This window comes from Hemitrygon akajei, chromosome 20 (assembly GCF_048418815.1).
Source record: "Hemitrygon akajei chromosome 20, sHemAka1.3, whole genome shotgun sequence".
Classification (NCBI taxonomy): Eukaryota; Metazoa; Chordata; class Chondrichthyes; order Myliobatiformes; family Dasyatidae; genus Hemitrygon; species Hemitrygon akajei.
The window spans coordinates 59,054,916-59,081,189 of NC_133143.1; the positions used below are offsets into that span (position 1 = coordinate 59,054,916).

Here is a 26,274-nt window from a genome sequence, read left to right on the forward strand (position 1 = left end):
ACTTTTTAAAAAAAACTACAGTATTTCTGTTTTTGCACATTTAAAAAAAATCTATTCAATATATGTAATTGATTTACTTGTTTATTTATTATTGTTTTATTTTTATTATTTTTTCTCTCTCTCTCCTAGATTATGTATTGCATTGAACTGCTGCTGCTAAGTTAACAAATCTCACATCATATGCTGGTGATAATAAACCTGATTCTGATACAATATTAAAAACCTTTATATAACCACTAAACCAATACCAGTTGACATCTGCAATGTTGAAACAACTCAAGCAATGAGGAGATGGCAGAGGATACAGGACCACCCATCCATGGTCACTCCATTGCAACCGAAAGGCTGAAGTCACAGTATTTGCTGGAGGTTAGATGAAAGAGGAGGGATCTCATCGAAACCTATAAAATATTGAAAGACCTAGATAGAGTGAATGTGGAGAGGACATTTCCAATCGTGAAGGAGTCCAGGACCAGAGGGAACAGCCTCAGAGTAGAAGGATGTCCCTTCACAACAGAGATGAGGAGGCATATTTTCAGCTAGAGTGTGGTGAATCTGTGGAATATGTCACCACAGAAGGCTGCGAAGGCCAAGTCACTGGGTATATTTAAAGTGGAGTTTGATTCATTAGTAAGGCTGTCAAAAGTTAGAGAGACAGCAGAAGAATGGTGGTTGAGGGGGAAAATACATCACCCACAAGCAGTTAGTGGAACAGGCTCAATGGGCTGAATGGCCCAATTCTACTAAGTCTTATGGAAGCTACCTCATGACAAGAGGACGAGAGAAAGCGCATCCACGATCAGCTGTGCTGAAATGTAACAGCTGTGACTTGGTGCCATCTTTAATATAGACATCAGGGTAATTTAACAACAGTAAACCACTGGAAGTCTCCTCTGTAACCTAACTAGCAAATCAAGAACAGACACAACAAAATAAAGATCCTCATGCAGAACTGACACCCTGTGATATGTAGATCATGCTTAACGACGGTGTCTGAATTGCGGAATAACCCAGCAAAGCCAACTTGTTGGCACCGAATTGTCCTCGTCAGTGGAAATACATAACTTTGGCAGCTCAACATAAATGCAGAAGAATGGTGAGTTCCTGAAGTTTCCACAATTAATGATCTGCTTCAAAAAGATAACAACCCAAAGATGATGGATCTGTGACAACTTAAATCCCATGGTCAGCAGGCTTGCTGTGGCCTTCTCCCACCAGATGGAAGTAGCCACTTCAAATTAAATTCCAGTGTTCAACGAATATTATTTAACCATAAACAGTGCTTCATAAAATACAATTAATCAAATACAGTGGCAGAACAATCTAAATAGAACAATGACACTATAACTGAACTTCATTTATTTATTTAGAGATACGGTGCGGAACAGGCCCACTCAGCCCAACAAGTTGCACCACCCAGCAACCCACTTAATTAACCCGAGCTTAATCACAGGACAATATACAATGACCAGTTCCCCTGCTAACTAGTATATCTTTGGTCCTTGTGAGGAAACTGGACCACCCAGAGAACACCCACGCAGGGAGAACGCTGGAATTGAACTCCAAACTCCAGGACACGCTAATCACTGTGCTACTGTGGCACCTGTCATATGTCTCAAATTTGCTTTGCCAATAAGTTAGCCTAACACATCACTATTTTCTTTGCATCTTTTGAATAAGTTTGTGCACATACAAGAGAGAGAGGAGCACCAAGTTTCTGGGCGTGCACATAACAGACAATCTCACCTAGTCCCTCAACACCTCTTTTGTCATGAAAAAACAGCAGAGTCTCCACGACCTGGGGAGTTTGAGGTGAGTGAAACTACCCTCCCCCATTCTAACCAATCTTTACAGGAGCATTATCGAGAATGTTCTGACCAGCTGTATTGCCGTCCAATAGGGGAGATACAAAGCATCTGACTGCAAATCCCTACAAAGGACTGTGGCAACTGCTGAGAGGATCACTGGGGTCTCTCTTCCACCCATATTTAATAAGAATGCTGCATACAGAAAACTCTAAACATGCTCAATGATCATTCCTGTCTGTCCAACAATGTCTTTGACCTCCTCCCATTAGACAGGAAATAGCAGAGCGTTAGGATGAGAACTGTTAGGATGGGAAACAACTTCATCACCCAAGCCATGACATTATTGAACTACCTGCCACCACCAATGTCTCATCACACATAAAGTGCCCCATAGCATTATAACTCCGTAACTTGTAAATGTGCCTTATTATTTGTTCATCTACTTGTGGTCATATTACATTATATATTGTGTATGCACTGTGTTGTGCACCTTGATCTGGAGGAACATTGATTTGTTTGGCGGTATAATGTGTGTATGCATGAATGACAATAAACTGAACTTGAAATTCATTATGTTGCAAACCTAATATTTGCTTTAGTGATATGAAGACCAGTGCTACATTATGAGAGATCTTCAAAGTCATGTCCAAATTTTCTATTTATCTTTCAAACTTTACTTTCAGAGGTGGATTTTAAGAAAAGTGCAATCAGGAAGGTGCATCAGCTAACTGGGTTCGGTTAAGTCACACATTTGGTTGCTGCTAATTCTAGGTACGCTGGAGTGCATGTGGAATCTTCTGATAATTTAATACTTTAGTGCTGATGTGGATCAGCTGATACACATCAAAGCAGCACTATTACTACATGTTCTGTTTTTCTTAGCTGAACTACTGAATAATCTTTTCATATTAATGATCATATTATATACTACTTAAAATTATTTTCGGTTTCAAAGTTAAAATTAACCAGCTTATTTGCAAGTTAAGAAATACAGTTAATTCTAAATTCATGTAATTGATTTTCTGTTTATTATTTACTGTATTATTTGCTTTTTAAAAAGTCATCTCTAAATTTTGCAGTTCTTTTAAATCCTACAGTTCAAGTGCATCCAAGTGTATACCTGAGCAATGGTTCTATCAGGACACCAAGATCTGATCAGGAGAAGACGTTGAAAGCAATCCAAGCACTGGTCATAAGCATTTGGCAGAACTGCTTCTTCAGGGGCTTCTCTATCAAACCAGTTCTTCCACTGTTTCTCATTCCTCCTAATCTATAAGGATTGGTGGATAAGTAAAATAATAAGGTTAAGCAATCAGGAAAAAAATCAATTGTACTGCAAAACAAAGACACTGTTGAACTCACCAGTGCACATCTAAGTCATATTTTCCTTCACTCACTACTGACTATTATAATCTGAATGATTACACTGGCAGTTTTATTTAAGTTTGTGCGATCTTTTGCACTGATCAATTGCATTTGCTACTTTAATCAATTTGCACTGATGATCACAATCCATCCAGATAATCTATTTCCATTGGTTTTTGCACTTGTTGTTATCAAAAAGCAATTTTTGTTTTAATGGATGGCCTTGGTAGATCAGAAAATGTGTGCAGCCACATACGTTACCCTCTCCAACTTTAATTGTGAATCCTCTTATACTATTGGTATTCAATGCTTCACCATTAAAATTGATGCAAATAATTTAATGTACATCATTTTATCTATTATAGTTGTTTGCATTCATCTTCAATAGGTTCCTAATATATATTGGTGCTATTTATCTTGATATAGAAAAGGTTTTGCATAGATAGCATCTTCTATTTTGAAATCATTTTTCACCTTAGTTTCTTGATGCATCTTCAGTGATATTTAGCTCTTTCAGCTAAATGATTATCTTCAAAATAAAATCTTTAAGACTGATACCTTTCCCATGTTGTTCTTTATCTGTGCATCTACTACTAGCATTTTAACAGACCAACCGGTCAGTTTGACACAGCTTGTCTGAGTGAACCACAGTGCACAAAAGCATAATTGCTGTGGAGTGATCCAACTGCAATGTTAGGAAGGTCACCTTCAACCCAGCTTTAGCATACAAGGAAACTAGTTCTACATAGTTTTATCAGTTCTTAACATACTTTGTCTAAGATATCTGCAAATTGCCCAAGTTTACTCAGTTCCACCAGATTTAACCAGGTCATATCCAAAATCCACCTTGCAGGTTTTGGAGGGCAAGCCTTCAGGTCCAATGAAGCACCACCTGTGTGTAGGATTAATCAAAATTCAGGTTAAGCAAATATACCATCAATAAATGATTTTTTTCTCTCTTTATAATGAAATAAATTTAGGTTTAGAATATATTTTATGCACTAAATTAATTCTGGCACTGACACATGTTAATAGCTTTGGCACCTTATTGCTCTGGGAGATGTAGATATTAATTGTACATTTTAAAAAATGATTTGTACCATTACATTGAACCAAAACATGTCAGTACTGAGTTCAGTTGCCACTAAAGCACTTATTATTAATAGGCTAGTTCAATTTGTTTCTGAAAATCATTACATGTTGTAATAGTCACAGATTGAATACCCATAGCAAAACTGGATAAAGCAAATGCAAGTTAAAACGTGTAGGTTGGTAGGCTGCCCCAGTAGGTAGCGTTTACTTTTACTTTTTATAGTGAGGCAATGAAAGTTTCATGTTCTGACCTTTAATAAGGGTGAGGAACTCTTTGTGCTTCAGTCTATGACGCTGCATGTCAATCTTAAGTGTGAGCAGGAGAGAGAACAAAAACTTGTGTTCCTCATATAGACCTCGGGCTGCATACTTATATATTTCATAAGTCATATGCTCAATGATATTTGCTATTCTCTTACTGGTTATAGGATTCTTGGCAGACCTGCAAGATACATATTCAATTGAAAAAGTAACATTCAGTTTTGTTTATGCACTTACAATGCTGTAATTATGCATGCTAGTCATTCAGAATTCTGTATGCAAAAAACCTATCATGAAATGAAGAAACGAGAAGTTATCCTCCAAATATATTCATACAACAGTCAGAATCACAGGTGGAGAGAGTCCTGCATCAGAAGAGAAGTAGACAAAGTATGGGTGCGAAGCTGATTCGTGTACGGCAAGAGAGATTGTGGCCAGCGGGAAGGGAGAGAGTGGGTGGTATTGGGAATTTACAAATAGATGAAGATCACAGAGAGTGGCTGATTGCTGCAGTGTGAGAAGGATTTAGGAGGGGAGAGCAGGCTTATTAGCCCTACAGTGATTGCTACCACAAGAAGGTTATATCTGCAAGTAGAATAACTTATCGGACCGGTCCTCCTTATTTTGCTTTCTCACTGGGCTAAGGCTCAAAAAACCCAAAGTAAATGAGAAGGAAGTTAAAATAATGGAGGCCTGTGGCCTCCTTCAAAGAGATTACACAATCAATCCATTTCTTGTCAGTGGAATCATGAACTGGTGATCAACCCAAATGACATCACAACTTAAAATAAACTGAAAAACAAATAACCGCAGATTCTGAACGTGTGAAATAAAAACAGAAAATGCAGGAAATACTCAGCAGGTCTATCATCTTCTGTGGAAAGAGTTAACACTTATGAATGTCAGATTTAGTTTTAACCTGCAGTTAGGGCTTTGGAGGAATGGAAAGAACAAAGGCAATATTGATAGAGGTGTCTAAGATGATAAAAGGCATAGATGGAGTGAATGACAGTGGCTAAGGTGAATGGAGGAAAGTTTAGGGGAGATGCCAGAGGTGGTTCTTTTTTCCCCAAACATAGTGATAAGTGGCTGTAGTGCTGTTAGAGCTGGTGGTAGAGACAGTTATATTAAGAAGTTTTAAGAGACTTTTAGATAGGATTATGGATGAAAGAAAAATGTATGGTTATTTGGAAAGAATTTCCCACTCAGGATCAATATATTATTATATTGATGATAGAGAATGTTAAAATGTCAACACAGCATCATAGGCCAAAGGGCCCATAGGATATTGCACTGTTGCAAGTTCTATGATCTAACATCTCTGATGAGACAGAGACACACAGGCTGAGGGAATAAGATGAAACAGACGCTGTGAAAGAAGAAGAATCAGAAAGTGAGAATTCAACGACCATGAAATTAAGGTCAACTGTGCTAATAGAGAGGGGAAGATGGCTTACAGCAGAAATTGGTCATTGTAATACTGAGAAATTAAGTTACCTTAAGTTGTAGAATTTAAAGGCTACAATATGGCCAGACACATGACAAGCTCCTCAAGCTTACGCTGGGTCCCTGACAGTGCAGGAGGTTATAACCAGAATTACTGGCATGGGAGTGGAAGAGAAAAGCAGTGGCAGACAACTGGAATCGCTGTGCTGCATCTGCAGACTGAATGCGGGCAAGCTGTGCGGTCGTCACCCAGTCTGCATCCAGGTTCTCCCACGTGGTGGAAGTGCAAGTGAATTGGAAGGACCGTCTTGGGCATTGGATTGAGGGAAAAGGGGCAAGAGGATAGGCCTTGCATCTCCTGCAATCTCACAGCGAGTGCCACAAGACAAAGACTGGTTGCTGCAGATAGAAGAACCAACACTGGATTCACGAAGGGAGCAGTCCTTTCAAAATGCTGACAGGGTAGGGAAAGTTTTTTGCCATTGTTATATCGGTCTCATGTACGCTTGATTAACTGCCCATTATGATATGCTTGGGCGTGGTGTGGTAGCTTTCCAAACCCAATTGCAAATTCTACTACTTTAGGCAGCTCACTTTCTCTGCAACAGAACTGGACATTTCTGCTGTCAGTCACCCGTCTGTATTATTGGCTCAGTTCCTCGTTCTACATTTGTACATATTAAAATCATATACAGTGGATTCTGGTTAATTGGAACACATCGGGACCAGTACATTTTGGCCCAATTAAGCAGCTGCCCTAATTACACAGAGTTTCATAGAAATAGTTAAAAAGTATAAAGAAGCCAAACTACCATTTAACAGACACAAAATGCTGGAGGAATTCAGCAGGCCAGGCAGCATCTATGGGAAAAAAGTACAGTCCACGCTTCAGGCTGAGACCCTTCGGCAGGACTGGAGAAAAAGTGCTGAGGAGTAGATTTAAAAGGTGGGGGTAGGGGGGGAGAGAAACAAGAGGTGAAACCGGGAGGGGGAGGGATGAAGTAAAGAGCTGGAAAGTTGACTGGTGAAAGAGATACAGGGTTGGAGAAGGGGGCATCTGATAGGAGAGGACAGAAGGCCATGGAAGAAAGGGGGAGGAGCACCAGAGGAAGAGGATAGGCAGGTAAGGAAATGAGGTGAGAGAGGGAAATGGGAATAGGGAATGGTGAAGGAGAGAGGAGGGCATTACTGGAAGTTCGAGAAATCGATGTTCATGCCATCAGGCTGGAAGCTACCCAGACTGATAAGGTGTAAATCCTCCCGCCAGAGTGAGGCCACATTGCGACAGTAGATGAGGCCATGGACAGATATGTCGGAATTGGAATAGTAAGTGGAATTAAAATGGGTGGCCACTAGGAAATCCCACTTTTTCTGCCGGACAGAGTATAGGTGCTCAGTGAAGCAGTTCCCAATCTACGTCGGGTCTCATATATACAGGAGGCCACACTGGGAGCACCAGATACAGTAGATGACCCCAACAGACTCACAGGTGAAGTGTCACCTCACCTGGAAGGACCTGATAGGGACCTGAATGGTAGTGAGGGAGGAGGTGTAGGGACAGGTGTAGCACTTGTTCTGCCTGCAAGGATAAGTGCCAGGAGGGAGATCAGTGGGGAGGGACAAATGGACAAGGGAGTCGGGTAGGGAGCAAACCCCTTGGAAAGCAGTAAGTTGGGGGGGGGGTGGAGATGTGTTTGGTGGTGGGATCCCATTGGAGATGGCGAAAGTTACGGAGAATTATGTGCTGGATGCAGAGGCTGGTGGGGTGATAGATGAGAAGAGGAACTCTACCCCTGGTAGGGTGGCAGGATGATAGGGTGAGCAAAATGGAGAAGTGTGGTTGAAGCCAGCATTGAAGGTGGAGGAAGGGAAGCCCCTTTCTTTGAAGGAGGAGGACATCTCCCTCATTCTGGAATGAAAAACCTGAGAGCAGATGCAATGGAGCCAGAGGAATTGAAAGAAGGGGTTGGCGTTTCTACAAGTAACAGGGTGAAAGAGGTATAGTCTGTGAGAGTCAGTGGGTTTATAATAGACATCATTAGATAACCTGTCTCCAGAGACAGAGGTAGTGAGATCGAGAAATGGGAAGGAGGTGCCAGAAATGGACCAGGTAAATTTGAGGGCAGGATTGGTGACGTCGACGAACTCTGCATGGGTGCAGGAAGCAGCACCAATGTAGTCGTCGATGTAGTGTAGGAAAAGTTGGGGAGTGACACCATTGTAGACTTGGAACATAGACTGCTCTACATAGCCAACAAACAGGCAGGCACAGCTGGGATCCATGCGAGTGCCCATGGCTATACCTTTGTTAGAAGGAAGTGGGAGGAGCCGGAGGAGAAATTATTAGGAGTGAAGACAAGTTCCACCAGACAGTGGAGAGTGGTGGTTGAAGGGAACTGGTTGGGTCTGCTGCCCAGAAAGAAACGGAGAGCTTTGATACCTTCCTGGTGGGGGAATGGAGGTGCATAGGCACTGGACATCCATAGTGAATATAAGATGATTGGGGCCAGAGAAATTGAAATTATTGAAAAGATGAAGAGCATGTGAAGTGTCATGGATGTAGACAGGAAAGGACTGAACCGGGGGGGGGGGGGGGAGATAAAACTGAGACAAGGTATGCAGGTACAAGAAGTCCAGTGGGACAGGAGCAAGAGGAAACAATGGGTCGACCTGGACAGGCAAGTTTGTGGATCTCGGGTAGGAGACTGAAATGGGAAGTGCAGGGTGAGGGATCTATGAGGTGTGGCCTCCTGTATACTGGTGAGACCTGACGCAAATCGTGAGACTGCTTCGCCGAGCACCTATGCTCCATCCCCCAGAAAAAGCAGGATCTCCCAGTGGCCGCCCATTTCAATTCCATTTCCCAATCTCATTCCAACATGTCAGTCCATGGCCTCCTCTACTGTCGTGATGAAGCCACACTCAGGTTGGAGGAGCAACACCTTATATTCCATATGGGTAGCCTCCAACCTGATGGCATGAACATCGATGTCTCTAACTTCTAGTAATGCCCTTCTCTCTCCTTCACCATTCCCCATTCCCATTCCCCTCTCTCACCTCATTTCCTTATCTGTCCTCTCCTACCAGATTCCCCATTCTCCAGCCCTGTATCTCTTTCACCAATCAACTTTCCCTGCTCTTTACTGCACCCCTCCCCCTCTCCGTTTCACCTATCACCTTGTGGTTCTTCCTCCCCTCTCTCCACTTTCTTACTCTGACTCCTCATCTTTTTTTCTAGTCCTGATGAAGGGTTTCGGCCTGAAATGCCGACTACTTTTTTTCATAGATGCCGCCTGGCCTGCTGAGTTCCTCCAGCAAAAGCATTTTGTGTGTGTTGCTTTGGATTCCAACATCCGCAGATTTTCTCTTGTCTGTGATTAAACTACCATTTAACTGAGTAACAAATTATATATTTAAATGAAATACTGAACAAATTAGAACACTATCAATACTACTTTATACTATAAAACTGTGTATTAGTTCCTAATACTTATCGATGGAGGAATTTAACTGCCACATTCTTCTGATTGATGGTAAATGGACAAAATCAGCGCAGACACCTAGTGTAGACAATGGACTGCCTACAATGCTGTCAACAATTTCATCCTCCAAATCTTCATTTTCATTATAACATTCAAAATGAATACCTTCAAATTCTCCATAGTTCCTAACTTGTCAAAGTAGTGATGTTGTTTCATTTTCGCTCCAGGCCATTCCTAGCATCTCCAAGCCTGAATTTTTGAAACCATGGTGAGCAAAGCGGTTCTGAATTGTCTTATTGCTATTTTGCGTCAATTATTAGCGACAAAAATCACTGCTTTTTGAACGCAAACCCACACAACTGTTGCTATTTTAAAAACTATTTGCTCTAAGTGTGGTGTCTAATGCCAAGGAAATGCATGCGTAAGACACCAGTTAGAAACTGTTCAGCAACAGTTCCCTGGCCCAGTCAGGCAGCATAGAGTGCCAAATAACCAAAAAGAATCCCAGCTATTTTCTCAATTAGTTTTAACTCTTTAAGAGTTGTCCCAAATAAATGGCCCCAATTAATCATTGGCCCAATTAACTGGAATCCACTGTATTTGAGATGTACATTTAAAATGTTTTAAAATTCTCATTACCATTGATGAGAGCTTAGGGCTCCATGCAGTCACAACAAATCACCCTTTGAATCTATTTCATTTTGTCCTCTGGGACGGCCAGAAACAATTGAATTTCCAGAGGAAAACGTCATAACTGTTGGCTCTCAGACATAATCAGCAAATTGAAGATATGTGCCCATGTTTATTGATCTTGACTATGATGCTAATATGAAGCACTCTGGGTGACAGAAGTGGCCTCAGTAAAAATGAAGTTAAGGCTATGCTACATCATTAGAGATACTCACAATTAATACCCTTTGTATCTGTCCACAGGACACATACCATTTCACTCGATCAACCAATGATGAATTACATCTGATAATATGCAGACAGTTCTTCCCATGGGGTCCAAATAATGGAAAGTTATAATTTATGAAAACTGGAAACTAAAACAAGCTTGTTTTTTGTTTAAATATACATGCTGAGAGTCAGGTTCTTCTGTATACTATATTGATGGAGAGAATAATCTACTTTAGAATTATTGGCAAGTATTAATAAAGTAATTTAATAAAAGTGCTTCCTTGTAAATAACATTACAGTAATTCTCAGGCTTCAATAAAGTACATGATGCTTTTATTGTTATCAACAGTGATCATTTAGCAAAGAACAGGATTGCTTCTTTGCTATCCAAACCATTCCGAGTAATTGAATTTTCACATTTCAAGATTAGCAATATTTTTCTTCCAGAATTAGAAATCTTGCTCTTTTCTAAATCAAGTCACTGATGTTTAGATTAAATGTTATAAAGAAAAATTAGCTTTATTTGTCACATGTATATCAAAACAAAGAGAAATGTGTCATTTGTATCACATAGTTCGACATAGTACAAGGACGTGCTGAGGGCAGATCGCATGCGTCGCCATGCTTCCAGTACCAACGTACTGCGCCATGGCACAACATTTAGCATTTTGTGTGTTCAGTTTGTTAATACTGACTGGTAAAATTATATTTAATAAATGTTATTTTTAAATTTGTAATTTTACATATAAAGGAAATATCTCTTTCCAAGTGTTTCATTACCTGGCTAATGACAGGTCAAAGCGCCCCAGGAACTGGCGTAAAGAGGTTTGATACATAACATTCACCATGCTCATCTCTGTAATCAGGAAATACAGGATACTTCCTCTGGTTGCCACTAGGAGAATACAAAATAAAGTCACTTCTATTAAATATGGGTCTTGGATGTCACCATACTAGTTTGATCTCTCAACTATAAACACTTCCAGTTCAAAAAGTCATAGAAATAATATGCACAAGGACAAGGTGAACATATGACAAATAGTATAACATTTATACTATTTACTTGCTGGTTCCAGCGGGTTTTCTATTGACATGTCCAGCTGAATATTTTCCTATGTCCATTAATTCATTTTTTAAAATGTATTTTTGTGTTCAAAGTAATGGATGTGTAAGATGATAGCAAGACAACAGGAACTTTGGGTTATCAGTTTAAATACCAGAGATTTAAGAATAGAGAAGTAATGATAAAAAGGTTAAGAAATTAGAACTAGTTAATTTAATATCATGGGATGTAGATCAGTTGAAAAGTTGGGCAGAACGATGCCAATTGGAACTTAATCCATGAAATGATACACATTGGGAAGTCAAAGTCCACTAGGACATATACAGTAGAGTAAATGGCAGAGACCTTAGGAGCACTGAAAAGTAGAGACACCTTGGGATACAAAACCATAGCTCAACCCTGTCTCTAAAACCTAATCTAAATTTAACTCCCATTGTCCTTAAAAGCAGCTAAGTCTGAGCCACAACTGCAGCTCAGCACCATCTTGACTGGAACTCTAACAATTAACCAATATAACAGCCAGGTTTAAGTGACATAACACCTTCTGCAGAAAAACTGAGATGCTTCTATAAAAATACAGATTCATCATAACTACAATTTCCTGGAAATTTTACTGAACAATTACATGTATATACAGAAGGTGACAATATAAAACTACAAGCAAGCACAAGAAAAATACTAGAAAATAACAATTCTTCTTCCTATAGCCAACAGCTCTCAACATCTACCTCGTCAACATCAAGCTCTCAACATCAAGCTCGTCTGTTATAATCAAATTACCTCTATCTATTTGAAACTCATTACAATTGGTCAGGCTTCCTCAAGGAACCAGATCCCAAGCTGGAGCGTCAGTATACAATCTCAGCGTTGTATACGGTATATATACTTTGATAATAAATATACTTTGACTTTGAGTGTCTATAAGGAGAGATTCAAAATCTGCAAATCCTATGCTTCGTTTCAAGCTCGCTGCTGTCAAAGATCATTGAACTGGGTTTAGTGCCACTGATAATTAGAGATGTAAAGATACTTCAAAGGGATTATTATTTTTATATTTAAAAATAATAAGTTGACTTACAGGACATCTGTGATCTAAATGCAAGTCTCAGAGGATTCTGGGAGGCAAAGGCAGCATGAGAGAACTTTGAGTTGGCAGGCTGCAAACCGACGTTTGGCTTCATTTTACAATTATAGCTTCCACTGTTTGTTGACTAAAGCAACAAGGAGACTGAAGCATCAAAGCGAATGCAGAGGGTGAGCACCAGCTGCTTGCCTTTTGATCAGTTGCTCTGTACTGGAGAGGGGAGAGTCTGCCGCTGCTCCCCAAGAGTATTGCCCAGGTTTCTTCTGCATTTTGGACATGGACTTGGACTATAGACTTTTTACAGTCTTATATTTTTTATATTCTGTGTTTTTTCACCTGATCTTCTTGGTTATTTTTTTGTGCAGGGAAAGGGATTAGGAGTTGATGTGCACAATAGTTTTGGTTTTTTTTGGTACAGGAGGAGGGATTTGGGAGGGGTCGACATGCCTGATCCATTCGGTTTTTTTGTGCAGGGGGAGAAATTTGGGGGGCCAATGTACCTAACCTTTTTGTGCGAGAGGAGGGATTTGGGGGTTGATGTGCCTATTCCATTTTTTTCTTTTTTTGTGGGGAGTTGGGATTTGAGGGTTGATGATTGGGCTGCCTTTCCTTTCTTTCGTGATTTCATGATCTCCCAGAGAATTGAGGAATTTCAGAGTTGAATACTTTGGTAATAAATGAACCTTTGAACCTTGAAATTATTTGAAAATATTAACTTTCTGTAAAATAAGGAAACTACCTATAACAACCTTTACAATCGTTGTCAGAACTTCATTCGTATACCAATCAAGAAAGGCATTCAGCCTAAGGGCTGGATGCATAGATTCTCAGCAGTGTAACTGAGCATGGTCCCTGGATTCAGTTATGAGTCCAATGACGAAGCAAAAGGTTAAAGGTGCCAGGCAGGAACGGTGTACAGAAATACTGAAATCAAATACATACTGACTCACAAAGATCAGCTCACAGGCAGTTCTCCACCAAATTCATAACATTAGTACACTGGGTCATGTTTCTCCTCATAGTCCAAACCACTCATTCTAGCAGTCAATCTCAAAAATTTGCACTACACTGACTCCAAGGTAGATTAATCCTTCGTTACATACAGAGACCAAAACTGTACAAAATCCTGTAACTCCCCTCAAGACTTGCTTACATTTGTACTTCAATCTCAATGCCATAAATGCTACACACTAGTTACATGTTTATTGCTGTTTCTCATAAAGGAAGGATACCAAGATCATACTGTGCAGCTTCAATTGCACACTACTGAAAAATTCATCACCCTTGCTACAAATTTACACTCGGTGGCCACTTTATTGAGTACAAAAGTGGAACCTGGTGTGATATTCTGTGGCTATAGCCCATCCACTTCAAGGTTCATTGTGTTGTGTATTCAGAGATGCTCTTCTACACACCACTGTTGCAATGTATGATTATTTGAGTTAGTTACCTTTCTGTCAGCCTGAACCAGTCTGTCCATTCTCCACTGACTTCTTTCATTAATAAGTCATTTTCACCCACAGAACTGCCACTCACTGAATGTTGTTTGTTTCTCTCACCATTCTCTGTAAACTCTAGAGACTGTTGTGCATGAAAATCCCAGATCACCGGATTCTGAAATACTCAAACCACCTTGTCTGGCAACAACAATCACTCCACAGTCAAAGTCACTTAGATCAAATTTCTTCCCCGTTCTGATATTTGGCCTGAACAACAACTGAACCTCTTGACCATGTCTCTTATGCACTGAGTTGCTGCCACACGTTTGGCTGATTAGGTATTTGCATTAACAAGGTGTACAGGCGAACCTAATAAAGTGGCCAAGGAGTGTATATTTAAACTGCAAGATATTTTCCTTTCTTTTCCTCTAGATTGATCCAGATTTTTTCTTGATTTTTGCACACCGGATCATGCTGTAATTGTACTGTTCACACAGGCACCTGATTTTCAGGTGAAGGTATTGCAGTTTCCTGTTGAGTTGCAACTACAATGCAAAAACCAACACGGTGGGTCAATATGCAAGTGCCTATCAACAAATGTCCGGCATCATTTATTCTCTACTCAGATCAAAGCCCAGCACAATATTCCTTCTCAATCACAATCTGTTCTCACCTGGTCTGTATTCCTCACGGGCAACATTAATCTGTATCTCTGTTTCCGCAGCTATCTGTAGCTTTTGTGTGACCTCCTCGGCTGTCCTTCTGGTGCTGCTTAGGACCGTGACAAGACTTTGGTCCTCCACAAGGGAACCTTTTACACTCGTCAAACGATGCAATAGATTGTCTTCCAATTCTTTCATTTTCCTCTTGTTTAATGTCACATCTTCCATTAAATCTGTTCGTTCTTTTTCCAGCTCCTGTTTTTAATCACATCATACAATACTTGAAACTGCGCAATTATAATGTGCATTAACGGGAAACTCAAAAGCATTCAAAACTGAACATGTCTCAAATGCTACAATGCAGTTCTCAGCCATTTTTCATGGTGGTTACAGTAGACCGGAGGTTACCAACCGTTTTTGCGCCATGGACCAATACCGTTAGGCAAGGGGTCTGTGGACCTCAGGTTGGAAACCCCTGCAGTAGAAATGATTTAAGCAGTGCTGAGTAAATATAAAACCTTCATAATAAGCTGCCTCTTTTTTAAGACCACTGATAAACAGAAGTAGTAACTAACCTCAGGACTGAATAGAAAAATTCACCATGTGCAGCAAGTTCTTCGTTCAGAGATGGAAATGGCAACTGTACCTTTCTACACAACATATCTCATGTTCCCATCCCATAAAAATACAGGTAAATCTGCAAAACTAATCTGGTCTGGAGTTTTGGCAAGAAATAGAACTCATTATTGAAATTGGGGGGGAAAAAGAAGCAATGTCCTGCTCATCTCTGTCAGTCACACGTAACAACCCCCGGAGGAGGAGGCGCCATGTCAGAACTGACTAGTCGGGAGTCATACGAAGAGATCCTTGATGTTTGCAATTCATTGCTTCCAATCAAACGATGCCAAATTTGGTCCAATTGGTAAAGGGTTGCCGGAATCTCCTGCTGATTTCAGATTGCAAACTCATTAAGTCGCTCCAAAACAATTACTTAAACTTTGAAAAATATCTAAAGAATCTTCAAAGGTTTAACAATTAAACAGGAAGACAACCTATATAATATCATGATGAGCTGCATGACAAAATACTGAGTTATGAATGCATTGTTGAAATTTGCAATCTAATACTGATGATCAGTTGTTATGTAAGATACTTTAGGATCCCAGAGAGAACTTGCTATTTTAATCTGGAAATTTCATCTGTAGCTGATCATTTTCATGAAAAAGATTGTATGTTTCAGGCTGTTGATAACTTTGATGCTTTTCTCCAATTTGTATTTTTCTCAGTATACTTCCTTTGTGCCATTAATGACAGCAAAACAACAATTGCTACATATCTTTACATCAGTATTACGCTGGAACAGAAGTTAACCATTTGATCCTAACCCAACATTCAGTGAGATGACCTGTATTTGAATTCTACATATCAATACTTCATTTTACATGGTACCATTGGTTCCTAAATATCCATTTTTAATTGACACCTGATCCATCACCAAATTGACATTACAGAAGAGAATTTACACTTTGTATAAGTGCTTCCTCCAGATTAAAGCCAGCCATATCACTCCAGGTATAGTGAGCTTTAATACCTAAAACAGATGTTTCCAACCTGGGGTCCATGGACCCCTTATTTAATGGCATTGGTTCATGTCATCAGAAAGGTTAAGGACCCCTGATTTAAAGGATATCCCAAATCTTTGACTCCCCAACCAAGGGATATTACCGGTACTTGCATCTACCATATCGCTTCTTAATATTCTAAAAACTCCCATCAACTTAACTCTCTGCTTCTAAGTGCATAGGAATATCACCATACTTTGCAAAATTTTTCCTCCTCTGCAAATACCTCTCCAAGTATCCCTCAACAGAGAAACCTCCCCTTAATTCAACCATCCTAATTGGATGGTGCACATTTCTCCTCTTATCTTCAACAATAACCCCAACAGGCTGAAAATGGAGCAAGCTGAAAACAAGCTGCTCTTACAGAACTGTCAAAATGAAATATGTACAGCATAACAGTAAAAATATGAACCAGGGCATTACATATATATAGTCAAATTAATATACAAAAAAGTAATGAGGTAATGTCCAATCAGAGATCTGAGTTAAAAAAAATACTACCTTCAACATCTCTTAATACTTTCCTCCAATCAACTTAAAAATGTGCTCTTTCATATTAACGACTGCCACTCTGGGGAGAAGGGCATTGGCTGCCATGTTATCTATGCCTCTTATCATCTTGTACACCTTTATCAAGTCATCTGTCAAACTCATTTACTCCAAAGAGAAAACCCCCAGCTTGCTCAACCTTTCTTCATAAGACATGCTCTTCAATCCAGGCAGCATCTTGGTAAATCTCCTCTGCACCCTCTCTAAAGCTTCTACACCTATAATAAGGCAACCAGAACCGAACACAATACTCCAGGTGTGGTCTCATCACATTTTCCCTCCCTTTTCTTTATTAGACCAAATAATCTAAAAGCAAAGCCATGAAAGCCAAGAATCTGGGCTCATTCACAACTATCATTTAAAGCAATTGAAACTTTATCAACATTATGATTATTTGACATTAAGGATGAAAAATAAAATCAAAATTATATAGTCTATGTATAATTATATAGTTTATGTATAATTAATGGAGGAATACATTCAAAACACTGCTACACAGGATCCAACAAGTATAAGCAGTGCAAATTCTCAAATTGACAAGAGATTGTGATGCTGAAACCTAGAGCAATAAAACAGAGCAGTACAGATATACCTGTTTTTCAGTTAGAATGGCCCTCCCCAGTAACTGGTCTTCCAGTCCCTTTATGGTGACGGTAAAGTCAATGATGGAGGTGCGAGCGCTGATCTCAGGCGTGTACGCTGGATTTGGAAGCTGTGTGATGATGTAGAGCCTAAATCCATTCATTACATCAATTTCTTTATCACCCAGTTTCACCTGATGAGAGAGAAATTGATCTTTAATGTAAAGTTTTGGATTACACAGCAAGCGAACAAGTGCGGCTTTCAGGCTGATAATAGGTAAAACAGGCAGGCACAAACCTGCCAGGTTTTCAAATTGTTCCTGTGTGCCTCTGCCTTCCTGCTTCACACAGGGAGAGGTTTAGCGACAGCTTTCAGTGTGCAAACTTCTGCGTTATCCAGTGAGTACAATGAGAAGATAAAACATGACTTTGGAAAACATGAACGCAAAGTTGGAATTCCCTTCATCATACAAGCTGCTCTTTCCCTCAACCTCATGCAATAACTGTCTGTTTCACTCTGAGTTAGCTATTATTTTTTAAAAATCCTGGAATTATGGTTTTACTGGGTCACAATGTTCACTTTTCTGAGACAACAAAGGCTTGCATTTGGTAGCAGGAATCCTACAAGGAGATTTCCATGAATAGACTAGGAAGAAAGAAGGGCCTGGTACAGTGTAGATCAGTTTTTCAAATCCACAACTAACCATAATGACATGGGATACATTCACCGTATAAAACAGCAAGGGTAAACAGAACATTTTCTTATTTCTCACATTCTCTTCCAAAATAAAGAGGCAATTTGGCTCATTGAGTCCATGTGGCTTTGAAAAGTACAGCTGAAAGAAGGATTAAGATTATAAAAGTATACATATATTATTTAGACCTCTATCACGAAAATCTAAACTTTATTCCAAAAAATGTTGAGGTGAGTTCAATTTAACTCTGAATCTACATTTTCGCCATTCAGCTCTACTTACACGTTCCACAGCAAAGCTGAACAATATCACTTTACCTTGTATGTGGAGCCTGTTTTAATGAAGTTTTTCTCTAAGATATTGTCAAGTGCTGGGTCCAATTCCTCTCCTACATCTTCAATAAGCACTGGTCTTCCAAGAGAGAGCCCATCCTCCATGTGACTTCGGAAGTATTTGTGATTTAGAGAAGTGATCTGGAAAAGTATAAAAAATCTTCAGAATGCACCTGCTACATTTTAACATTGAACAGTAACCATATGAATTGTCTGCAGAACATGAGGGGAATCAAAACTAATTCCAACGTAATCTGAGTCCTTCAATTCTGCACTGACTCCCGCCCCGATCACATGCCTGTCTAAATATTGCAGCCGTATCTCCTTCCACCACCTCCCCTGGCAGAGATTTCCAGGCACCTGTCCCGCTGTGTAAAAATAAGATTACTGTGCACATTCCCTTTAAACTTTCCTCCTCTCACCTTAAACCTATACTCTCTTGTATTTGATGTTTCCAATCAGGAAAATAGACTACTTACCTGAACTATGCTTCTCAGAATTTTATACACTCCCTCAAGAAAACAATCTGAGTTTATCTGATCTCTCCTTATAGCTAATACTTTCCATTCCAGGCAACATCCTGGTGAACCTCCTCTGCACCTTATCCAAAGCCTCCACATTGACCTACAGTGCAGCAACCAGTACTGAACACAATATGGCTTAACCAAAGTTTTATGCAACTGCAACATCATTTTGATTATGTTGTCTTTGACTTTCCATCACTAGTGGCAAGGTCAAGATCACCCTATTGATTACATTTATGCATTTTGTTTATGTGCTAAATTTAATGGAATAAGAGGGTAATCAACATGACTACTCAAATAACTTTGAAATTCTCACCTAAAAATATGCATAGTTCACATTATGGAAAATAGAATGCTTTTGAAAGATAATCAATGATGTTTTATCCTGTTTGTTTTTCTTAGCACATTTGTTATAACATATTCTAAAGCCTCAATTCACTAAACACATATAGAATACATGCTTTTCAATGATATGGAAAGATAAAGCTTGTATGATACGTGAACTGTTTGAAGAAATTGAAGGAACAATCTGGTACCTGAAGTTCATTCATCATCTCTTTGTTTTTTATCCATATCTTGCCCTGGTTTTGTGGATCAATCAGCAAAGGATAGCGAGCTGCTTTAGTAACAATGATCCCATTCTGTATCGAGAGCTCGTCATTTGGCAAACCTTGCAAGTTCCATTCTCCAATTGTAGGGATGTCAATTAGCAAGTCCGTAAGACTGAGGTTGTTGGCAAAGGGAATTCCACGAGCTTTCATTTCTCTCTCCCAATCTTCCAGTAATAAATTTCGGAACTCTTGGTTAAAGGGGCCAGAATATGACAAAAATGCAGTAGCCAATAAAACGTCACCTTAAAAAAAAACTTAGTTATTAGCGGTTCAGTTTTAATTGAAACTAAAATTCCCTCCCCTCCCCTCTTCTATTCCCCATTCTAGTCTCTTACCTTTTCTCACCTGCCTATCACCTCCCCTGGTGCCCCTCTTCTTTTCCTTTCTCTTATGGTCCACTCTCCTCTCCTACCAGATTCCTTCCTCTCCAACCCTTTATCTTTCCTAGCCATCTAGTTTCACCTATCACCTCCTTCCACCACCAACCCCCCACCCCCTGCACCTTTCTATTCTGGTGTCTGCTCCCCTTCCTTTCCAGCCCTGGCAAAGGGTCTCGGCTTGAAACATCAACTGTTCATTCATTTCCACAGATGCTGCCTGACATTCTGAGATCCTCCAGCATTTTGTCTGTGCTGCTTTCAATTATAATTTAATTATTTAACGCCTCAAATTAAGTTAGTAATACAATAATAGAGGATACAATTAGAGGTAAAGGAAGCAACAGCTATTGAATGCTTCTGTGAAAGGAATTACAATTGCAAAAGCCTCGAAGTGAAGGCAAATTACAGTTCTGGAATTAGTAATTGAGAATGATTAAATTACTTCATAGAAAAAGAAGGAAGGGTTCCATTATTAGAGACTATTTGGGTCATGGGGATTCTCAAAGTACTTTACATTCAATGAAGAAATTTTAAAGTGCAGTAGCTAATTTTCAAAGCTAACTGTTCCTGCACCTGAAATGATGTGCACAATCCTTTATCTGGAGTAGATATATGCTGTTAATTGGATCAAAAGTCTTATTATTAGACTCCCACGCAGGTTCTCTGCCCATGATCATTACTTCATTGTTCCTTTGATTTTGAACTATTTATCTATTTTATAATTTATGATAATTTTATGTCATTGTTGTGCTGCTGCAGCAACACAGATTTCACTTCATTTAAGATAGTCATAAATAACCTGATTCTGATGGATAATCTGGAGGTACGGCTTGTATAAAGACCTTTCAATAACAGAAAGCTTTGCTGAGTTCTTCATATAGCGCACAAATTAAAAGGTACAAATATCAAGCTTCTTCAGTAACTCCTTACACTCTAACCAATCCTCTCTACTTCAGAGTTATTCATGTCCATGAAAGAAAGGCAACAACAGTCCTGCCCTGCCACACACCAGCCAAAGGCTCAGCCTGCATTGAAATATCCCTGGACCACAAAAAAGCTCAAAGCCAGGAAAATCAAAGGCAGCCACAACAACCAAGAGGGAAATCAATGGTTTTCTCCCCCGTTTTACTCTGGTTAACCAGCTTCCCCAAAGAAATTGGTGCATGGTTGTGAAAACTTGTGAAACCCAATCATAGATGCAGTTATGTGTCTTAAAGATGTGACAGTGATGTAAATAAAGCCCAAATTTGAAGCAACTGTTACTTTACTATTCAATTGAAATAAAAGCTTGCACGTATTATTAAAATAATTTTTGTTGCTTTAATTCTTTTGTCAGAAAAATATTAATGATGAATAATCTTTCAAGATTCTATCATCCATGTTGCATCCACATTTCAGAATTATTGTTCGATTTAACATTCATACCTTCATCCATTTTACTGATTTTAAAATATTTCCAATGCTGCAACAGCCAATTCTATTCTCTTGTGTTATCACACAACTCACTGGCGGGAGTGGCTTGCTGAACTCAGAAACAGAGTCTGTACTCACCCACAAGCCGTTTGGTTTGTGCTGAAAATTCCTTGCTTTGCTCGGTCCACCGTTCTTTTTCACCTGCCAGTCCACTGATGAGACTGGAAGCAGTCTGCATCTTACAGCGGCAACGATCAGCATCCTCCAGCAGTGCCTAACAAGCATTTCAACTATACTTAATGGACATCAGGAACACATGATCATGAAACTTCATATGACTCCTGAAAACAGATTAACTACTGTGTTAGCCTTTGATAATGCGATAAATTTCAGGTGCGACTAAAGCTCAAAGTCAGGAACTCATCTGAAATTGTGCCTCAGGTCTCATCTGTCAGTGTGCACCAAGGGCTTTACTTCACAAATCATTGAATTGTGAAATTATTCTTATTATGTAAAGTCAAAATAGATAATGTCTTCATATTCACTCGATGCATGCCTGAGTGACAGCTATGTCTTTCAGGGCACAGAGAAAACTGGTGTATCTGAGGTATTCTCAGTGGTGGACCTTCAAAGTTCAAAGTAAATTTATTATCAAAATACATATATGACACCATATACAACCCTGAGATTCATTTTTTTTTGTGGGCACAATCCACAGAACATCACCGATGATCACCAGCACCATCACTCGAAGTCCCATCTGGAAAACACTCTTTACCCTGACTTTCTTTAGCACTTTGTCTAAGTAACATTCAATAAGGAGTAGTACTGATTCCGTAGGCTTGAATAGGTTTCCTAGATACTTGTATTGAATCCAGCAGATCTTTTGACAACAAGAGTACAATAAAATTAGGTTGTTGTGGCGACCCACTTTCTGCGCAGGCGAACCGGCTCACAAATAGCCAGCGCGCAGGGGGAGACTTTGGTAATGCACCTCTGACATCATTTCCGCCCGGAGAGGGCGGGCGCTAGGGATTTAAATGCCAGCACCGCGAAGTTTGAATAAACTAGTCTCGAAATGACTTACTGACTGCGTGTCGTTATTTCAGCGCTGTGTGTAGCACATCGCTACATTGGTGACCCCGACGGTCCAAACGGGATTTGGACCAAAGATGACCGACTCTTCATCTGTTCACACAGTTTCGCTAAAACTGCCGACTTTCTGGACGCTGTGACCACGCGTGTGGTTTAGCCAAGCAGAAGCCCAGTTCCAGATTCGGCAGATATCCTCTGATTCCACGTGTTACTACCACGTGGTGAGCACCCTTGACCAGGAGACGGCCGCCCAGGTTGCTGATTTCATACAGTCGACCCCAGAAGAAGGAAAATATGAAGCATTCAAAGCGCTGCTCATTGAGACCTTTGGCCTCTCACGGCGTGAGCGAGCTGCCTGCCTGCTTCACCTGGCCGGTTTGGGAGACAGGCTGCTGTCAGCATTGATGAACGAGATGCTGACCCTGGCTGACGGACACAAACCCTGCCTCATGTTCGAGCAAGCGTTCCTAGAGCGACTGCCCAAGAACATACATCTGCTGCTGGCCGACGCAGATTTCAGCGACCCCCAGAAGGTGGCGGCCCGGGCAGACGTGCTGTGGAAAGCCAAGAGGGAGAGCATGGCGTCCGTCGGTCAGATTACCAGGCCACGCGCCCAACAGCGGACCAGACCAGGCCCGGCAGGGGGGCGCACACAATACAGAGGCAGGAGTGAGGAGGCCAGTGAACAGTGGTATTTCTACCACCAGCGGTGGGGCACAAAAGCCTGCCATTGTCGCCCGCCCTGCAAGGGCCAGGGCCAGCTGCCGCTAATGACTATGGCGGCTGGCTACCAGGACAGCCTCTTGTACGTCTGGGACAAACAGTCAGAATGCCGCTTCTTGGTCGACACCAGAGCAGAGATCAGTGTCTTGCCCCCGATGGCGTATGTCACCCGCAACAGGAAGCCAGGACCCACCCTGAGGGCCACAAACAGCAGCACGATACGGATCTATGACACTCGCACAGTGCAGCTGCAGTTCGGCGCCAGCCGGTTCACGTGGGACTTCACACTGGCTGCCGTGGCCCAACCACTCCTGGGGGCGGACTTCTTGCGAGCTCACAGCCTGCTGGTTGACTTGCAAGGGAAAAGACTGGTACATGCCGAGACTTTCCAGACATTCTCTCTGAGTGAAGCCAAGTTGCTGGCCCCACACCTGGACCATCACGCTGTCGGACAACGAATTCACCTGAATCCTGGTGGACTTTCCATCGATTCTGGCACCGCAGTTCACGGCAGCCATGCCCAGACACGGGGTACAGCACCACATTCCGACCCAGGGACCACCCCTCCATGCCCGCGCACGAAGGCTCCCCCCGGAAAAGCTCCGCCTAGCGAAGGAGGATTTCAAGAGGATGGAGGAATTGGGGATTGTACGGAGGTCCGACAGCCCATGGGCCTCCCCCCTGCACATGGTGCCCAAAGCAGCCAGGGGTTGGAGACCATGAGGTGACTACTGTAGACTGAACAAGGCTACCACTCCAGACCGCTACCCCATGCCGCACATACAGGACTTTGCAGCAAACCTGCACGGGGCAAGAATCTTTTCCAAAGTAGACCTTGTCCGGGGATACCATCAAATCCCGGTGCACCCTGAAGACATCCCCAAAACAGCACTGATCACCTCGTTCGGCCTGTTCAAGTTCCTCCGAATGCCGTTCGGCCTGAAGAATGCTGCACAGATATTCCAGCGGCTAATGGATGCGGTGGGACGCGACCTGGACTTTGCGTTCATCTATTTGGACGACATCCTTATAGCCAGCAGTTGTCGTCAGGAGCATCTGTCCCACCTCCGCCAGCTCTACTCCTGCCTGAGTGATTTCGGCCTCACGATCAACCAGGCCAAATGCCAGTTCGGTCTTGATACCATCAACTTCCTGGGCTACAGGATTACCAAAGACGGGGCAACACCTCTGCCCGCCAAGGTAGATGCAATCCGCCACTTTGCCCAGAGAGGTTGGGCGCTAGGGATTTAAATGCCAGCACTGCGAAGTTTGAATAAACTAGTCTCGAAACGACTTACCGACCGCGTGTCGTTATTTCAGCGCTGTGTGTAGCACATCGCTACATTGTTACATTTAGGTCTTTGTGGGGTACCTTTACAACCCTAACAACAGCTGAATGGGGTGCATGTTTCAACCAAGAACTGGGTTATTTTTTGGTGAATCCACCACTTTGTTTCCTATGTTTGAATTTTGAAGCAAGTACCGTAGATTCCGGACTACAGAGCGCACCTGATTAAAAGCCGCTGGCTCTAATTTTAGAAATAAAATCAATTTTTTACTTGTAAAGGCCGCACCGGATTTTAGGCCGTACCGGATTTTAGGCCGCAGCTGTCCCACGTTGTAATATGAGATATTTACACAGAAAGATATTACACGTGAGGATTTTTTAACTTTTAATTAAATCCATATGGTAACAAAAACAAATACATATTGCAAATGCTTTTTTTCGAACCGTGCCCGTAACGCGGCTACTTTTAAATATACGTTGCGTATACTTCTTTACTGAACAACATTCCAATATCTCCTAACGACTGGTAAAAAATATATATACTGCAGCTTACCAGGAAAAGTTATTGATCGCCTTTAACTTAAAAGCAGCGTTTTCGCTCCGCCGCTCCCCCCCCCGCCGTCCCGTTTATCGCAAACGGCATTTAAAAGCAGCGTTCGCTCAGATCTAATGCCGCTCCGCCGCTCGCCCCCTCCTTCCCGTTTATCGCAAACTGGTATCCCACAAGACGCGGCGAAACCGGGTGTGACGTCATAGCATCCCGCGATGTAGTACAGAAAACAAATATAGTTAAAACTCTTCTAACTTTAACTAGAAAATGAATTACTAAGCGAAAATATTATAAACTAAATAACTGCCATAAAGGCAGCACAATGCTTTTCTTCGAGTGTTTTCCATGTTGATGAGGGTGAGTACAAATGACTGATTTACAATAATTTAATTGTGAAAGTGCGCTTGATTTATCGTACAATTTCATTGGACCTCTGTGAACTACTCATCAATTTTATTGGTCTACTGTTACGAGGCAAAATGTTTACGAGGCGGCATGAAAAAAAATCATGTATTAGCAGCTCTGGATTAAAGGCCGCAGAGTTCAAAGCTGTTCAAAATGTGGGAAAAAAGTAGCGGCTTAAAATCCGGAATCTACGGTATGTATTCCTGAATATCAGTCTGCCCTGCACTGGACAGTGATAGGAAGCTCTCAGCTTGAGTGTTAGTTTTCACCAGATGAGAACGTAGGTAAGATTCATTGTTAGAACCTTATTTAATAAAATTGAAAACATACTTCACATAGTAAGCTATGAGTAGTACATAACTTTCATGTTATTGCCACATTAATTATTGTCTGTGTTTGTGGTATCTACCCAAGACAGCTCATGCCAAACTGGCCAATAAATGATATATTTTTGTCTCAATTAGTTGCTTCATGATATGTATATTCTGCATAATAATAAGAATCTTTCATTTGTAGATTCGTACTGCTTAAAGAATTTGTACAGTTTAATCAGTAGTTCTAAAAGCAATATATATTTTCCTCAAATTAATTACTTAAATAAGAACCTTCACGTATAGTTAGGGATGAGAAGTTATTCCTTGTAATTGAAGGAATACACTAAGTGTATGTTAAAATACAAAACATCAATTATCATTTAACACTCACTTGCTTCTCTGTCATGGCCTTGTCGTATGCTGCTTGTACAATATCCAGCTCTGCTTGTTTGGCATCCAGCTCTGCTTGTGCCTTCTGGAGATCTAACATGGCTATGGCCAGCCGATTTTCCTGGATTGCCAAATTAGCCTAAGACAAAAATTAATAAATCTATATATAAATAAATAAATGCCAGTATTTTCTCTATAAA

At 40.8% G+C, this 26,274-nt stretch overlaps 1 protein-coding gene across 1 annotated transcript in view; it reads right to left on the reverse strand.

Moving 5' to 3' along the window:
• Positions 1-26,274, reverse strand: part of dnah5 (dynein, axonemal, heavy chain 5) — a 223,958-nt gene that overhangs the window by 21,029 nt on the left and 176,655 nt on the right. The window contains exons 61-70 of the mRNA XM_073024384.1: positions 26,076-26,213; positions 21,448-21,583; positions 19,442-19,758; positions 18,367-18,522; positions 17,366-17,548; positions 14,614-14,857; positions 11,135-11,249; positions 4,517-4,707; positions 3,944-4,065; positions 2,929-3,078 (exon numbers count right to left, since the gene is read on the reverse strand). Of these exons, the coding sequence (XP_072880485.1) occupies positions 2,929-3,078; positions 3,944-4,065; positions 4,517-4,707; positions 11,135-11,249; positions 14,614-14,857; positions 17,366-17,548; positions 18,367-18,522; positions 19,442-19,758; positions 21,448-21,583; positions 26,076-26,213 (1,752 nt within the window). The remainder of the gene's footprint in view (positions 1-2,928; positions 3,079-3,943; positions 4,066-4,516; positions 4,708-11,134; positions 11,250-14,613; positions 14,858-17,365; positions 17,549-18,366; positions 18,523-19,441; positions 19,759-21,447; positions 21,584-26,075; positions 26,214-26,274) is intronic.